Source organism: Anopheles marshallii, chromosome 3 (assembly GCF_943734725.1).
Source record: "Anopheles marshallii chromosome 3, idAnoMarsDA_429_01, whole genome shotgun sequence".
In the NCBI taxonomy this organism is placed as follows: Eukaryota; Metazoa; Arthropoda; class Insecta; order Diptera; family Culicidae; genus Anopheles; species Anopheles marshallii.
In genome coordinates, this window is record NC_071327.1 from 9,858,711 (window position 1) to 9,875,109 (window position 16,399).

Consider the following 16,399-nt stretch of genomic DNA (forward strand, 5'->3'; position numbering starts at 1 on the left):
TCCCCAGTTCGTGTGCATTCTGCACCATACCGTCCGATTAGCAGCGTGTCGGTTTCCGAGGTTGCTTTGCTACCGAGTTGCTTCGCTTTTGCGCTGCCGTGCTGGACATGCTCATGGGGTACCGTGCTGCCGTGTCACGAATGCCCGTTGGTTGTGTTTCTTCTTGTTTTTTTTTTGGTTGAATTTTTTAGTTTGTTTGTTTTTCTTTTTCACTCGCATCCACACATCCCGGCGTACCGTGTTTCGTTTTCCGACCGCTGACCGCATCACCGACCGGTACAATGACGCGACGCAATGGCGCAACGAAGAATTCATTTAAAAATTCTTGACAATAATTTAATTAGTAACAAATTGATTTTGTGGAAAAACCAATAACAATAGCCCTTATCATATGGCTACGAAACGATGATGTGCGGAGCCGAAAATAGGACAGCTATGGTTGCCACTATTGTGAAAAATGTGAAAATTATAAGGCACAATCTATCAACTACCATTGCTGCAAACTTCCAATCCTTCGCAATATCGCTTTCTTCGTCTTCTTTTCGTATCTGTTGGAAAGGGAAGAGAGTAAAGCGAAGGAAATTAGACCGTTGCAGTGTTGAATGTGGCAAATGTGCTTACAAAAAATGTCTATTCAAGCAAAGAAGAAATCGTCAAACACAAATGCTGAGTAAGGATTAAGGAAGATTGTAAATAAAAATGTTCTCAAACCTGCTGGCATTGTGTGGGATAGAAAAATAGCAAATATTACGACTGCACTACTTAGTTCGATCTTAGCTTCCGTGGAAGAAGTATTGCGATGTGAATTGATACTATTAACATACAAACTATTTTTAAGTTACATTAAAAACAAATATTCAGAATTATTTAAACTAAATATAGAGTTGAAACTATTTGTGAACGTTTACTAATGATAATAAGTAGAAACATTCACGCTTTCTCTTATTTCGTCTTATTTAAACATTTTTGTGTAGTGCAAATATGATAAATAGTTTTGAAAATGTGCTAATTGTATTGTGAACACTGTTTTTATTTAAATTTGCTAAGTATGCAGTTCGGGTATGAGTTTTTTTATGTTACAATTTCTGGAATGGAAATAGCTAATATTTTTCACTTCTATATGAATGTAAAAAATATCTTTTACTTTTTCTTATAAAATAAAACTATTTAAAAAGACTAAAATAGTATTTATGAAAGTGGAAAAGGGGGGCGTGGTTTTAAGGTTAAAATGTCATAAGCAATAGCACTGAAATTATTGGTTTGATGTACTTAGCTAGATGATGACAAATGCACCAAGGGTTAGGATCTGCTTACATTTGCTACTGTTTTTTTTTAGTACAGGCATGGGAAGTAGGAGTAAAGTAGTGAAGATAGGCTCGACGTTTTGGATAGCTTGCAGCAGAATGTTTAAGGCCGATGACACACTGGAACGCATACTGCATTTAAAGCTTTAATGCTACACCATGTATCATGGGCACGGGGCAAGCGGAGGATCCACGATTTCTTTAAATCAATTGTGCAGTAGCACATGTAGGAAGAATTACTTCAGGTTAATTGTAAAATGGATAATTTTGGAGCAGAGAAATTGAAGCAGTTACTTCCAAGAAGCTTTGCGCATTAATTGTATATAGACGACACAGTCTTTTTTTGTTTTTTATCCAAGGCACAGGGTCATTTCATCCTCTGAGATTTGTATATTCTAAGGGATTATTTATTGATTCCATTGGCCAAATGGAGGAACCATCATAAACGGTGTGAATAACGTATCTCAATATGTCATAGCTCCTACCAAATCTCATTCCAACCGTTCGCCCCAAGAAATGATGAAAAAAAAACAAGTTTTTTTGTTGTTGTTTTCTCCAAATGATGGTTATTCCTTGCGAAATACGAGACCAGGTCCTGGATGTGGATGGTCCTTTCTCTATATATTAGATTCCTCCAGTCTATGTTAAAATGTCTTCAAAAATGAGATTAAAGTTCCATTCGTGTGGAAAAAGTATGCTTTAGCTCTGAAATGGAATTTAAAAAAAAGTTATCCACCACGGGGGTGGAACGTAAACCAGAACCGCTTGATCGATTGACCAATTAATGATAGATGGTTATCGCAGTGAAACCGGACAGCAAACATCACCATAGTCATCTTTGTCGCCTTTAAACCACAGCAAAGGCCCAAGCCCACATCCGACGGACGGTCGTCCGGTTGGATTGCGCACCGTCCAAGGACAGTTCTTTAAACAACATCAATCTTCCTAACCTTAACCGACATATTTCCATTTATCAGATACCACCGTGCCGTCCGCGTGAGGTGGCGCTAAAGCATGAGCAAACTCGTACCGGAACGAGAAAGGAACGCATACACCTAAAGGAACCTTCTTCGTTTTATAGCAATAGCGTGACAATGGCAAAAGTACGAAGGACATGCAGGATTATTGATGACCAAACGTGGCGAAGAGACGAAACGAAAGAGTGTGTGCGAAGGACAAAGAAAGACTTGTGACAATAGCAACTTCTAATTCGTATTGCTCGGGGATGACATTGGGGTTTCGCTAGTTGGGAACCTTGATTTGGCCGTACACGACTGTTACCGCAGCGTAGGCCCGTCGTATCACTGTAAGGGAAAGAACCGTCTTTTCCCCGTGTGTGCATACCTGGTCGGTGATAAAACGTATCTCTTTCAATATTAAAGCTAGTTCGTAATCAGCAGAGGATGTGAAACACGTGTGTGGTGGCGCTATCGCATCCGGCATTCGATTAGTTCCGATCGGTCCGATGCTTCCATCATCACTGCTGCAAGTGGAGTAGAAAGGGCAGATGAAGTACACACGAAGCAGAGAATCGCCGTGCAACGTCTTACCTGTAAACAGTCCTGAAATATGTTGGATTATGTGGCAGTGTACCTCCGGGGGTCAATGGTCTACAGTTGTGACGAAAGTCATCATCTATATCTAATACGTTCGCTAGTAAGGACTTCGATGATCTGTGCGAGGAGTAGTTGAATTAGAGCGGATGTGCATACAGTCGCCTCCAAATCGACCGCTACTTACCGCTCCTTCAGCTCGACGTCCTGTATGTGCGCTTTCCGCTCGGAACTGTCCGACGTTGGCGTTGGTGGATATTCCATCGATAAGTCTCTACCGGGTCGACTCATTCTTAAAATACATGGCAACCAGTATAAAAATATGATTCTAACCTGTGAATTGGAAAACAAAGGAGCAGTATTAATATCACTTATGTTAAGGTTTATTTCAGCAATTAGCTGTAAATTTTAATACCTCCCTGTGAAGGTGTATGTTTAAAATTTGGTCTTGAGGTGTATAAAAGTATCTTGTCTTTATACGTAATATTTCATCGCACACAGCTGTTGCAACGGAACGTCTTTCTCGTGACATGGTTTTGAAGTGAGTGTTTTCATCAACAATTCAAAACTACCTATCCGCTCAGTTTCCACACATTACCGTGGATCTTTGATAGAAATAAATTAAATTAAGCTACTAGCATCAAAAAGCAACGTTTGAAGCAAAAAGAACACTTGAATCTGCTTTACAGATGGTATTGCCCCCTTTCCTAGTCATGCTTCGTCAGAAGGCGGACGCGTTTGGCACAGACACTCTCACGCGGATCTTGCCTATTTTACGGCACACACACACACGGCTAGAAGCGTAATGAATTTAATAAACTTTTCCATAAAATTCCCATAAACGAAAATGGCGCACACGGTGCCGGTGCTCGTGCACATGACACATAACCAAGGAACGGGACTGAAATTGGACGATAAGAATTACGCGAAACCGACATGATACGGTTGCTTTGTCCTTTCAATACGTACCCTTCATAACAGGGCTCTACAAGCAACGAGCAGAATGCGAGGTTATATCCTTTGCTTATTTGTTGCTATCCCACACCAAATAGATCACATTGAAGGGGGGGAAATAAAATTTACAAAAAAGCTAAAGGGGAGGAAAAAAACCCCGTAAGCTCTCACACCCACAAAGAGATCACACATCCTTCCCTAGGATGTACTAGCAAAGATTGAATTTTTCGTCAACCGTCAAGCACTCGGCTGATGAGTGCCAGGCAGCGAAAAAGCTTTCAGCTGCGTAATGGCTTTAAACGCCGCTCCGACAGCAGTGCTAGTGTTGTCTGCTTTGTGGCGTAGACACGCTCGACGACGACTTTGGCTTCACCACTAGCAGCCGTTTAGTGCTGTACCGTTTGCTTAAGAATTTTCCAGAATATCATCCATAACCCGCCAACTGCCACACTCCTCCCTTCGCTAGCCGATTTTCCACCCAAAATCGACACGCTACGGCGAGGATTTGCTGCGTCCAAACAACGTCCTGAAAGGACGTCTCCATCCACTTCCGGCTAAACTTCCCTTTTGCTACTAGGAAACCATCATGTTGCAGGATGGGGTGTGGGAATGTGCCGAAAATCATCATCCTTCACGGGATGTGCTTTGAATAAATAATCGCTCGAGCCGCGCGTTTGTTTGTGTATCTAATATGATTTTAAATAATCCAAGAGCATGCGTTGCGGTTTTTTTTTGCTTCCTTCGGAGAGCAAACGGTGGAGCTTCGAGTCAAGCGGGATTATTTTGCTTATGATTTTCTCTGTTCCTTTCTCTCTCTCTGCTTTTCCTGGGAACTCGTCGAAAGGTTCTTGATGAGATCCCGTTTCGGCAGCATTTGCACTGCTGCAGGAGTGGATGTTAAGAGGTGACGATAGCGACGATGAAAGAGGCACGAGTTGCTCCTTGCCAGGCGTCATCGTCGTTGCCGTCGACAGCTATCGTACCTTATCTATCACACCGGTACGATGTGAAAAAGGGTCGATATGGTGGAAAACCGATCGCCATGACGAAAAATGTCTTTCAAAAGCCCAACCAAATCAGCCGCCTGCATTTTGTTCTTATCCTCTGCTGCCACAAAACAAGTTGACAGGAGGCGCTTGAAGGACAGTAGGAGTAGAGTGGCGTAGAACAAAACATTGCAGGAGGGAGAAAAAAATAAGCCATGAAACACGATGGACAGATGACAAGGATCACGTTATCAGCTTTTCTTTCATCATTTGACATGGAAGGACAGGCCGTTCAATGTGCTCCCTCACGACCCAACATCTTGCGAACGTTATTACCGGTGGTGGTAAGATAATTTGCGCTCACTAGCAAGTCGGTGAAGACGATTGGCTTGCGATTGCCATGCCGCAGTCAGAAGAAAAAATGGAGTGGCATACGGTGCTGGCGAATAAAAGAGTAAGCAAAAAAGCACGAGGAAAAGTATGTACTAATAAATAAATCTTCTCCATTTTGAGCCGACAAAAACCGCAACACACATTGGGCTAGCAAATGCGCCACCAGCAAACATCAAAGCGCAGAAAATAACGTCGCGAAACGTATAGATAAAACAAGGGGAAAGCGTAATGCAGGATAGAGCAAAAAAAAGCCAAGAGATTGCGCTTAAAAAAAGGAAAACAAATCATCTTCCAGCGTAATCTCCATGTACATGGTGAAGGTAAAGATATCTGAAACCTAGATTTCCTCCGCTGTTTGGAATTTTAAGAGTGTATTGGAAGGACTTTTTCTTCCAAGAGGTTCATTATTGTGTTTTACTGCAACCCAAATGAAAAAAAGGTTATAGAAACGGAGGAAAACTTATCTTTCATGTCTAAAATATGTTGTATGTAATTATTCGTAGATTATGTCACATTTTGCACAACATCTCAAAATGTAGTCTTATACAAAGCATACTGCTTGCGCTTGTTAAAATGAATTTACTATGTTCAAGTAGCCCCCAAAACATCTTAACATTCATTCCGTTTTTATGACTTTACAATTGATAGGCAACATTGGAGAAAGTAAAAGTGCACGATAGTTTTGAAGCCTTATCGTACATTTAACTATGAACTAAACGTCAAGAATTCAGCAATTCCTGTCAACCAAAAGCGCTACCTAGACGGATAACGTCTCTGGAACTAGGAAATTAGAATGATAATCTATGCTCATAACGTATGTTTTAACGAAATCCATCCATCCACCCGAATTATTAGCTTGAATGACTTGAGCAGGATCATTACATTAAATGATCAGTAAGATTTAATACTTTCGCTTTAAACGGTTTTCGAAATATAGAGCTTCCTCTGCTGAGGTACTTCTGTAAGCTATCTAAATCATTCAATTCCATCGACAAGGGGCTAAACATTGTCAGTTCCAACTACAAAAGCTTTTGGAATTACTGAGCATTTTCTGCCGGATTCTTTTGCAAGCCTTCTCAATCAATCAATTACACCGCCAAAGTGTTTAACACTGTCAAATATTCTTAATTCTTCATTAACGTTGTGTATTCTTTTTTTAATAAAATCTCTTTAAATCACTGACTTCCCATAATTGCTAATCATGTGCGTTCTATTCCACGAACAACTTTTTACTGCACGCTCCGTTCTGAACCGTAACGATAGTGGCCGATTTTGTTAATACGCAGTTCATTTCAATGCCAACTGATTGCTAGGCACATTTCACAGAAAGGTACGCAATCTTTGCCAAGGCAATCGCTACGAAACAACGCCATTATACACATCCTATGTGCCATACAGACACGTAGCTGTCTGTTCCTAACGCACGGATACCAACCGTACAATGGCTGCAATCTCAACACTGGCAGACCTTTTGTCGCCCTTTGGTCAAATGGGATTCATATTTCATACCGAGAAACATCATTCTAGATCACCGGCAATGACTTTCGAACGTTGCTCACACACTAACCAAGCGACCGAAGGTATGGCATTTCGCCGGGGAAAAAATAACCACACTGCAAACTTCAAATTGCATTTTGTCGCGTCCGTACGATACCGCAACGATGAGCGGCATCTCTCCAAGGGAGATTTGAAAACTCGCATAAGTATTCATTAAACCGTGGCAGAAGGCCGTTTGCCACATGACATGAATCGGGAATGATTCGGTGAGGTTTCACAGAATATGCACCTTGGTGCCCGTGTGTGCCCGATTGTTGAATGCGCCCTAGGTCGTGCGATGCATTCACACCCGCTTCATTTAGAATGCCCGGTATGGCTTTAAGGGCATGAATCTCAAGGGAGAAAATTCACTTCACACAGCGATATATGCCGCGTGTTATCGTTTGTCTGTACAGGCAGTACAGACCCGAGATACGCTATTATAGCGGACAGCTATAATCCGGGAAAAATACGCGTATGATGCAAAACCGTTTATACTCAAAGTTACATAGTTGACTTCTTTCTCTACATTTTATTTATTCGGCAATTCTGTCGAGTTTTCGAAAACAAACGTTAACATAAATTAACAAACAAATGTTGCATATCACAAAGGATGGGTTTTTCGAGCAATTTTTCACCTTTTTGCTTAGATTTTGTGCTAGAAATTATATCAGAGGTTAAATTTCCAAAAACCGCTTATCTCCGAATCCGCGTATAAGAGGAACCGCGTATCTCGCGGACTGCCTGTACGAATGTGTCGTTATCTAACTTGGTGCTTGCTGGTACTTACCCAATCAGACATTTCGTGTGTGTCCGCATTTCTATGATGATAATTTAAAATTAGAATCGTCGAAACAACGGATGATGCAACCATAAACATGATGCAGTTAAAATATGTGCCTGGAAAGAGAAGTGTGAAAGGAACGAAACGATTTAAACGTCCGCAAACACTGTATGAAAATATGCCTTTTTAACAACTTACCTAAAAGTGGAACAGCATCCGATGTGGCTGGCATTGTCTCAGCAACCATATTTAAAAATACAGTCAGTGATAATAAAATTGTTACGCCTGAAATAGATTTTTTTTTGTATAAAAGTGAAGTGGTTTAGTGAAAATAATTAACAAATTATAAAAAAATTAACATTTCTCAGCGAACAGATTCGACATTGATAAACGAACATTTGACGTGATACTCTTCAGTTTGCGTGACCATAGCTTTCCCACTTACCTAATGATAACTTTTCGCCGGAGTCTGGTGGCAGGGTGAATCCTAGCAGTGCCATCGACGCAATCAGCACACACGGTACGATCAAATTAAAAAAATAGTACAGTGTTCGCCTTCGAATGATGATGGCGAAGGTGATGTCGATGTAAGGCTCTGGACAGCAGTTGTAGTAGATTTCGTTACGCTTGCCGGGAACACCTTTATAGCGCAACCGTGGAAACACAGGACAAATCGATCGATAGAGTAACAATTGACCGCACCGAATGGTAAGGCAACGTAATTGGTGGGTTGTAGAGAGGGGTGCGTTTTGTGTGTGTTTATTTGCATGTTTTTTTTTTTGTCGGAAAGAAAACATACTAGTGCTAGTGTACTTTGATGCGAGAATTTGTTCAATTTCCATTCATAACTAGTGATCGAAACTAGCTTGATCGTCCATTGATGGAACCAAATCCCAAGTTGCTACATTACACAGTGTAGAGTAAATTCCATTTCTTCACCATTTCCATTTTATGGCAGAAGCGTGTAAGTTTTGTGGCAACTGTCTCTTACTAACTGTCAAACAAATTCCGTTCCATTGGAATGTTGGTTGTTTGTATAAAAAAAAAACTAGTCAGCTTTAAGTCAATGTTATGATATGAAGACTGATTGTGAACTGTTTGGCGAGTTTATGAGCAAATGAAAACATAATCACAGTTTGGAAAACGTTAGAATTTGCCTAACAAACTAAATCGTGAAGCAACGTTTGGAAATACTCTTTATGATGAAGGTACTACAAGGAATTATCGTATGTTTATAGTCGCCAATATTTGTTTCTAAAGATAGCGAACAAACTGAAAAAAAAATACTTAAAACAAAAGGTAATAGTATGAACTATTACTATCCAATATTCAAGACAGATCGTCCAATAACACCGGCGATCTCTCAAGCCGGTGTCTGTTCAAATATCTTAGGTGGATAATTTTGCAAACAAAACAAAAATCTGCAACAAACAAATTCATCAATATCAAACAAAATTTTCCTAGCTTTAAGAACATCATTTCACAGCCAAACTTTTGATGCTGAATGGCATTGCTGAAAGTAACGTTTCCATTACAAGTTTTGCTCATTAGCTCATTACTCAGCAAAAACCAAAACCATGGCCCATCCGTCTTAAAGGCTAATGTTTTCAGCCGTTTTCTCTCCATTTATGGGACAGTTACACCTTTGGACAGCTATTAATTGAATTAGTTGTGATCCTTTTCCGGCGTGGTTATTGAATATTTAATCTTGCCAGCTCGACTGTAACCAATGCGCTCACCCACACCCACACACACACAACCCATGTCTGATAGATACACACATCTATACACAACCGCATACATGCTCACAACTCGACATTAACTCACTGGACCAGTAGTTCAGTGGTTGCACGTGCCCGAGCAGCTTTGGAGGACGAACTTCAGCCCGGGGCTGGTTTTCCATCCTTTGGAGGAATTAAGTTTAATGTCCTTTCGTGTGCGAATGTTTTCTTTCCCGTCGACTTAGCGTGCTTACATCGCTGTACCGCACGCTTCATCCGCTGTTCATGGTAGCGCGTGGCCATCCGGACCGCACCGGAGGGATGGTTATGGGACAAAGTTTTCCATTCCAACAACATATCCCACGGGCGCACCATCCTCCAGCTTGGTGTGGGATTAGTGATAAAGGGCTCTCGTAATAAATTTAATCACTTTGCATGTTTTAACCATTCATAAACCGGACGGGCAGGAGGTGTTGGAGGGGTCTAGTCCCACACTCATACACGCAAACGTGTACACATTCACACAAAAACACAAAAGCTTGATCCGGGCTGCATATCCAACCCGGGCGCTGGAGCCACTTCATTAGCCTTCGTCATTTTATGTTTCCATGCACCGAGCCACACAATCCGGGGTGGCTTTCGATCAATAACCGCCGGCCAAAGTAAGGTTGGGATTTATCCGGAATGTCCTGCTTAAACGGAAAGGTTCAATTTATTCTTCGCCTGATGGGCTATAATAAACAAAGCCCCGGCCCCGGGGTCTGGTCCCGTGCAACACAGGAACAATGATGTCTCGCATTCCTTCCCAAGAGAATGGAAGAATAGGAGAGCGGGAACAAAATGAGGCACTGGGCCGTGCGGTTAATAGTTAATGGCATCTTGGCTGAGGTTATGCAAAAGTGCGCCAGTAAACAATGTCTGTCAGCACGGGGCATTGATGGCCTGGGTGGACCGTTCGCACGTGGGATGTCCGGGCGAGAAGTAGGCTAGCGGGAATCGATAAAATCCGTCCTCTATCATGTCTTAAACGATTATGGCAATTAGTTAGCAAATTGTTAAATGCAACGATCAACTCCCAGTAGGCAACGGCCTGGACGGGAGGGAATGGAATTTGCTTGCGGGAGCAGTATGGAAGCCAACGAAACTACGTCGACTCACGGTGTTGGTAATCGAGGCAGCGTGGCCGAGCGGTCTAAGGCGCTGGTTTTAGGCACCAGTCAGAAATGGCGTGGGTTCGAATCCCACCGCTGTCAAAGCTGATTTTTATTTGCTTACGAATTATGAGCGGAGCTTTTTGAGCTTTTAGTGTTAGGGGAAACGCAACTGGCATTAGATATGTGAAATATTTGATACATCCCCCTATAGTCAAAACTACCCATTTTCTTAACCTGTCCCTAAATAGTGATGAAACTTCATTTATCTCACGGAACGTTACTCAGGATCTCAGATAAAAATGCTTTTTTTCTAAATAATTGCCGAGTGTAATCGCGCACCGGGGCGACCACGGAACATTTTTCGATGGTTCATTAATGGATGGAAATTTTCAGTTGCATTCTATCTTTGAACAATTTTGACTCGCTTTGGGGTATGGGCTATTCATGTAAACAAGACGCTGAAACGAAAACAAGAACATATCTTACTGATTAAATCGAGCCAAAGCGTTTTGCGGCACCGAAATCGTTCCGAACCTTCCCGTAAGCACTGTTTCGCCCTGTTACGCGCGAGATGGTGGCCCCAGTCGTTACGGGACACGTTCGGTCGTTATTACCGGCCTACTGCGTTTGTTTGCCGTTTGCACGGAACTACTTACCGACAGTCTCCGAACCGTCAGTCTTCTTTTGGCTATAAACGCACGTCGTATGATTTCCCGCGCGATCGGTCGCTTTCGCTTTGTCTCGCGCATTCTCGGTTGGGTAGGTGGGGTGCGCGCCCAGAGTTTGGAGTTTGTTTTGGGATCGTACATCCCACGCACATTTGGGGGATGAAGATCGGGGTTCCGAAGACAACAGTGGTTTCGTGACGATTGATTTAACGCGCTAACGAATGGCGCAATCTTCGTGTATCGCGACTACCCGCTGAAGGTGAATCACGTTGGTCAGCGCCCATTATGGCGGAAAGCACCGCCAGAGAGTAGCTCTTCTACCTCTCTGGTGGACATTCGAGTGTCCTTCTGGCTTTTGGCTGTGCGGTACGGTCCAATCCCTTTCAAGGATGCTCGTTTCATCACCAAACTACGCTAGCGTTTGCATCAGTTTTGATCAGTCTCATGTAGAATGCAGTTTCGATGGGAAACGAGCTAATTGGCCTTTCGGTTTCGCTTTCGTCACTTTCATCTTCGGCAGAAGGAAGCTGAAAGCCCTGACAGACGTGGCTCAGCTCCTGGCGGGTAGTGCACGATGGGAATTGTGCAATACGTAGTTTAATGTTGTTCGTTTCATTTGCTTTATGGTTTACAGGTGCAGTTATTGGGTTTTTAGCGTTTTTGAGTTTAGTTTTGAAAATAAAAACGTAACTGGCTAACTTAAGCACGGTTGCCAATGCAGAATGGAAAGCATAAACGGTCTTAAACGGATGTCATTAGCGCATTTTTAACGTAAGCTCGTTTTAGATAATAGTGCGTTACATTGTCGTTTCCTGGTTCTGTACTCGTTCATCACATCCGTTCCATTGCTTCGTTTAATGTTTGATTTGTTTTTTTTTTAATTATCGCAGTGCATTTTAGGCTGGTGCGATGGGTAAAATAAAATTCTAAGCAACTTTTGTTATAATTATTCTCCACGACAATAACATATCAAATCCATCATTATAAAATTCCCTACACACGATTGGTTCCATCTTATATTAAAAGTCAACCAAGAATTATGTATTTCTGAACACATAATCAGGTATAGGTCAATCAAACAGATAAGAAAACTTATCTGATAAAACTATTTCAAACAAAACCAATTGACCAGGAATATTTCCTTAGAGATAACACAGGTAATTTCATTGTTATTAGTCGCAAAGTTTTCTTACTAGCATTACACTTAATTCAATTAAAAAAATTCACTTCGAGCTCATATGTACGATTACTCTATACACATGAGATTTCGTTTGTGTCCACACTTAAAATCATAACACTTAACAGTTCGCTCCTTCACGAGCTTGTTTAAAATTTGCGATTTAAACAATTACCACTGTTGTAGTGTTGTTTTACAAGCTATTTTTGTTAACGTTAATGCTCTCTGAGAATGCGAAAAACTCCTAGCACGGTGTTACCGCAGTATAAACGAACAGAAAAAAACACAACTTTTCGTTCTGTTCGTTCTGTGTATGCATACCGGGCGCGCTCAACATCTGAGTTTGATGAAAATCGAAATCTGTCATCGGCAGACTTGACAAAACGAATAGCCCAGGAATTCGGTACGGCAATTCGGGCTCCTACCCAGCCAAACACTGTCGAAAGCAGATCTTCGAAAGCTGATTGGGCGGGAGGGTCGCTTACGTTTCTTTCCTGTGCTAGCTGCACACATCACAATGCTGGTTTTGTGGCTTCTATGGGAAAATGTTTCATCCGGACCGGACAAAGTTTGTGCCACAAATTGAAGCAACACGAACTATTGCAAAACTGTTGTCGAAGCGAATCAATTGCTTTTCAACGATATTCAAAAAGGTCGCTATCGTGAAGTGCTTCTACTTGAGCTATGTAAACCATATGTATAGGTTAGATCGTTTCGAGATGCCTTATCGAAGCAGGGGTAGCATTTAGCTTAAGCTAATACTTTTTTTTTCTAATGCAAAGTAAGCTGAAATAAAGTTAAACAATAAAGCCCTGTCTCTGTAACGACCGATTAAAAGGGAATTCCAGACTTGACCAGCTGGTGGTAGTACCAGAAAAAGAAAACTTGCAATAACAAACCAAATTATACGACGTTTAAGTATGTTTTTAGAATCTTTACATGACAAATGAGCAATGAGTTATGTTGGTGATGGTTAAGCAAACTAATGTTCACGACGGCATGACATGATAATGTGAAGCCATGTTTTACTTGGTTTGCGGATGGATGAGTCGAACAATGAAGCTTTGCTTTTGGCATTGTCTATTGGTTTTCTATTTTTTCCGTTCCGGAAAGGAAAAAGGTGTTTGCTGTTCGAATCCAATTGAGATGGCATTGTTACATGCGTTTGGCAATTCAGCCCATTAGGTCGAATGAAATGATGCTGTTTTTCTTCCAATACAGATTAACTTTCCATTCCTGTTCAGGTTTTAGTTTCAGAATTCATTTTCCATTCCATTATTCCTGGTTGTTATCGATTTAAGCTACGTTTAGTATCGGTGCCTTACCTAGAAGATCCCATTCACCATTCGTCACGAAACTACTGACATCTCCACCTGCTTCATCTTGCAACTGTAAGTCTAACTGCAATGTCAGAAAGAAAAGAATTCCGGTATTAGTACGTATGCGGTCATGCGTGCGGTGATAAGTTTTTGTTGCTACGGCTGATAGGGCTACTTGCAGCCAGTCCAATGTACTTTATAGCACCTATGTGTTCGGTTAGAGTAGGCAAATGGTAGCTAGTTTCGCATAAGAAGCCAGACACGCACAAAGCCTACTGTCACTCACGCACACACTAACATTCAATCGTAAACATAGATTAGTGAACAGAAAAAAACAAAATAACTTTGCTATAAAGATTAATTTTCTATGTTCTTTTTAACAAATTTAATTGCAACGAAACAAGACACATAATCCAGTCACTCACTCATCGCACTCTCTCCGTACAATACACACATACATACACACAAATATGACAATAACACAAACTATAGTTAAACGGAACACAAAAACACAACTTTCGTTTCGCTTTTTTCTTTTGATAAGTGTAAAAATCATTACAATATTTGGTTCACTATCTTAAGTGACATGCAAAAATAATGGAAACTTCTGTTTTAAGAAAGCTATTCCGATTTTCATCCCAATAGCGATAAAGCAACATAAAATTATGCATAGAAGCTATGTGTAATCGAAATAAAAGACACAAAAAAATCGAAAGTAGGAAAAAACTATAATTTCCACAAACAAACGAACATATCATAAATCTGTAAAAGAGTTTAGAAACACGTTTGTTAGAATTCCCCGAGAACGACCCTCATATAATATGGACCCTATGTAGGCTTCTGTAGCGCAAGCAGCATTCTATGTGACCGACCGACTGTGGAAGTATTGGAAAGGATCGTCACAATCATCCTTGCGCGCTTCCTAATCCAAACTTCACCGTTCAATTATGTGGCTGGAAAAAGGTTTGGTGAGTAGCTCGTGTAGTTGGGCACGTGTTAGATTATGCACTTGCACCATGCATTGTTTTTTCTCCTTATGATTCCAGTGCTTTGTACCCTCTTCGGTGTTTGCTCTTTACGAATCGTCGTAAGTACCATGTTTATAGGCCTTCTTTTATGAATTTGTCTGCCTGAATGATTGCTTACATGTTTAAAGTTTCGCTTTATAGAACGATTTGTTTGTCTATCGCATACATCGTATTGACTCAGGATTAAGAGCTTTCGAATGGTCATGATATGATTATCGTTCGATAGTTTGTATGATGGTTTGTATCGGTTTATATTTCTTCTTCCACCCTCCCCAAGAAGGAACCGTATCGACGAAGAGTTTTTTGAAGCTGTTCCCGAACTGTCAAATGACGCACGAATTTGCCTACGATGTCGGTTCATTGTGATGCATCGAAACATCGGTACATAACCCATCCATCCCCCCAACGCTTAGTAGGAATGGCCATCTTCTCGCTGGGGGTGGCCATTCGCCAAACGGGAACGATATTCAAAAAAGTCTTCGACGGTCACTGGTGCTGCTGGGACGGGATTCGTGTGTGCTTTCCATTGGAAATTCATCTACACTCGGTTTCCGTTGATCCTACCTGAACAGAACGCTTTCGCACAGTATGCTCAAGCCACGAGATTATGCTTTTTACTACAAAGATCCGATTGTTAAGAAAATGAAATACTTTTTCAAGTATAAAATGCATTTATTTTCCTTGTCGGTTAGCTTTTGCTGCGTTTGAGTAATCTCGTACCATGAGCCTACATCTTTGTAAAAATCCTTAGCCTTTTATTAGCCGTCACTTACTTCTACTCCACTTTGTAGATAGAATACAGCCTAAATATTGCTTCCGAAAATGTGTAAATAATAAAACATAAATGAAGCCTTTTTTCCTACTTACACGTAAAACGCTAAACACCCGTTTAAACACAACAAAAGGTAGCTAACGTATACTAAATTTACATGAAAAAAAAAACACAGGAAATCTAAGATTCCTTGCAACAAAAAATGCTTAATGGAGCGGCATTACGGGGTAATCCCTATGCGATGAAAAAGAGCTAGTAAAGCTGCCGATACTATATACAAAAGGGAGATGTTTTGGAAGACACTATTGTAAGCCGGAAGCGTGGAAAACTTATCATGGATTGCACAATCGCTAGAAGAATACTGAATTACTTTCAAGGGTGATCAGCTCAGCTAAAGAAGAACCAAGTGAAGTTTCTTAATTAAGAATCAAAATGGAAGTAAAAAATATCACAGGACAAGAAAAATACTTCTAGTAATATAATTGTAATTCTTCTAGGAATCATGAAACGCCAATTGTGATGTTACAAAGATGAGTAATCGAAACGGAAAAAAACTAATATTGAACACATCTAATCCATCTAACAAATTTCAACTCTCTAGAAGCAGGTGGCAGCGATCACTTCTATTTCAGTTTGGTGATAGCAAAAAAAAACACAAAAGAGATAACGGAACGAAAATTCCTATCGCAAAAATATTAAACTGAACACCGAAAGTACAGCCAGACGATTCTAGTACTCCTTAAGGAAAGGATCGGCTGAAATACCAACTCACATTTGTACAGTTTGATGTTATTCGACCATTGAGTTTGTGGTCTACATTTACAGCCTTTAAATGTGAAACTTCTAAGTTGTGCTACCAAAGCAACTCCTGTAGTATATTTGAGTGCCTGCACAAATATAGGCGATCAAACTAAACCGGAATGTGAATTGGTTTTTCTTTGCGCGACACTGTTTAGCTGTGGCTCTAAAAGGCAACGCAGGTGTAGGTTATAGCAAGTATTCTTTTGTCTCGTAGTTTGCGTTTAGTAACTGTACTGTGGGTGGCTTATT

At 40.9% G+C, this 16,399-nt stretch overlaps 1 protein-coding gene and 1 non-coding gene across 2 annotated transcripts in view; one reads left to right on the plus strand and one right to left on the minus strand.

Annotated features, from left to right (window-relative positions):
- Nucleotides 1–266: 266 nt before the first annotated feature.
- LOC128715914 (neuronal acetylcholine receptor subunit alpha-7-like) overlaps nucleotides 267–16,399 on the minus strand; it is a 50,262-nt gene continuing 34,129 nt past the window's right edge. The window contains exons 6-13 of the mRNA XM_053810836.1: nucleotides 13,556–13,631; nucleotides 7,956–8,150; nucleotides 7,709–7,795; nucleotides 7,517–7,626; nucleotides 3,045–3,190; nucleotides 2,855–2,977; nucleotides 2,649–2,787; nucleotides 267–548 (exon numbers count right to left, since the gene is read on the minus strand). Coding sequence (XP_053666811.1) covers nucleotides 396–548; nucleotides 2,649–2,787; nucleotides 2,855–2,977; nucleotides 3,045–3,190; nucleotides 7,517–7,626; nucleotides 7,709–7,795; nucleotides 7,956–8,150; nucleotides 13,556–13,631 — 1,029 coding nt within the window. The 3' untranslated portion in view covers nucleotides 267–395. The remainder of the gene's footprint in view (nucleotides 549–2,648; nucleotides 2,788–2,854; nucleotides 2,978–3,044; nucleotides 3,191–7,516; nucleotides 7,627–7,708; nucleotides 7,796–7,955; nucleotides 8,151–13,555; nucleotides 13,632–16,399) is intronic.
- On the plus strand, nucleotides 10,405–10,484 carry Trnal-uag (transfer RNA leucine (anticodon UAG)). The gene has a single exon. It is a non-coding gene; the product is annotated as a tRNA-Leu (tRNA).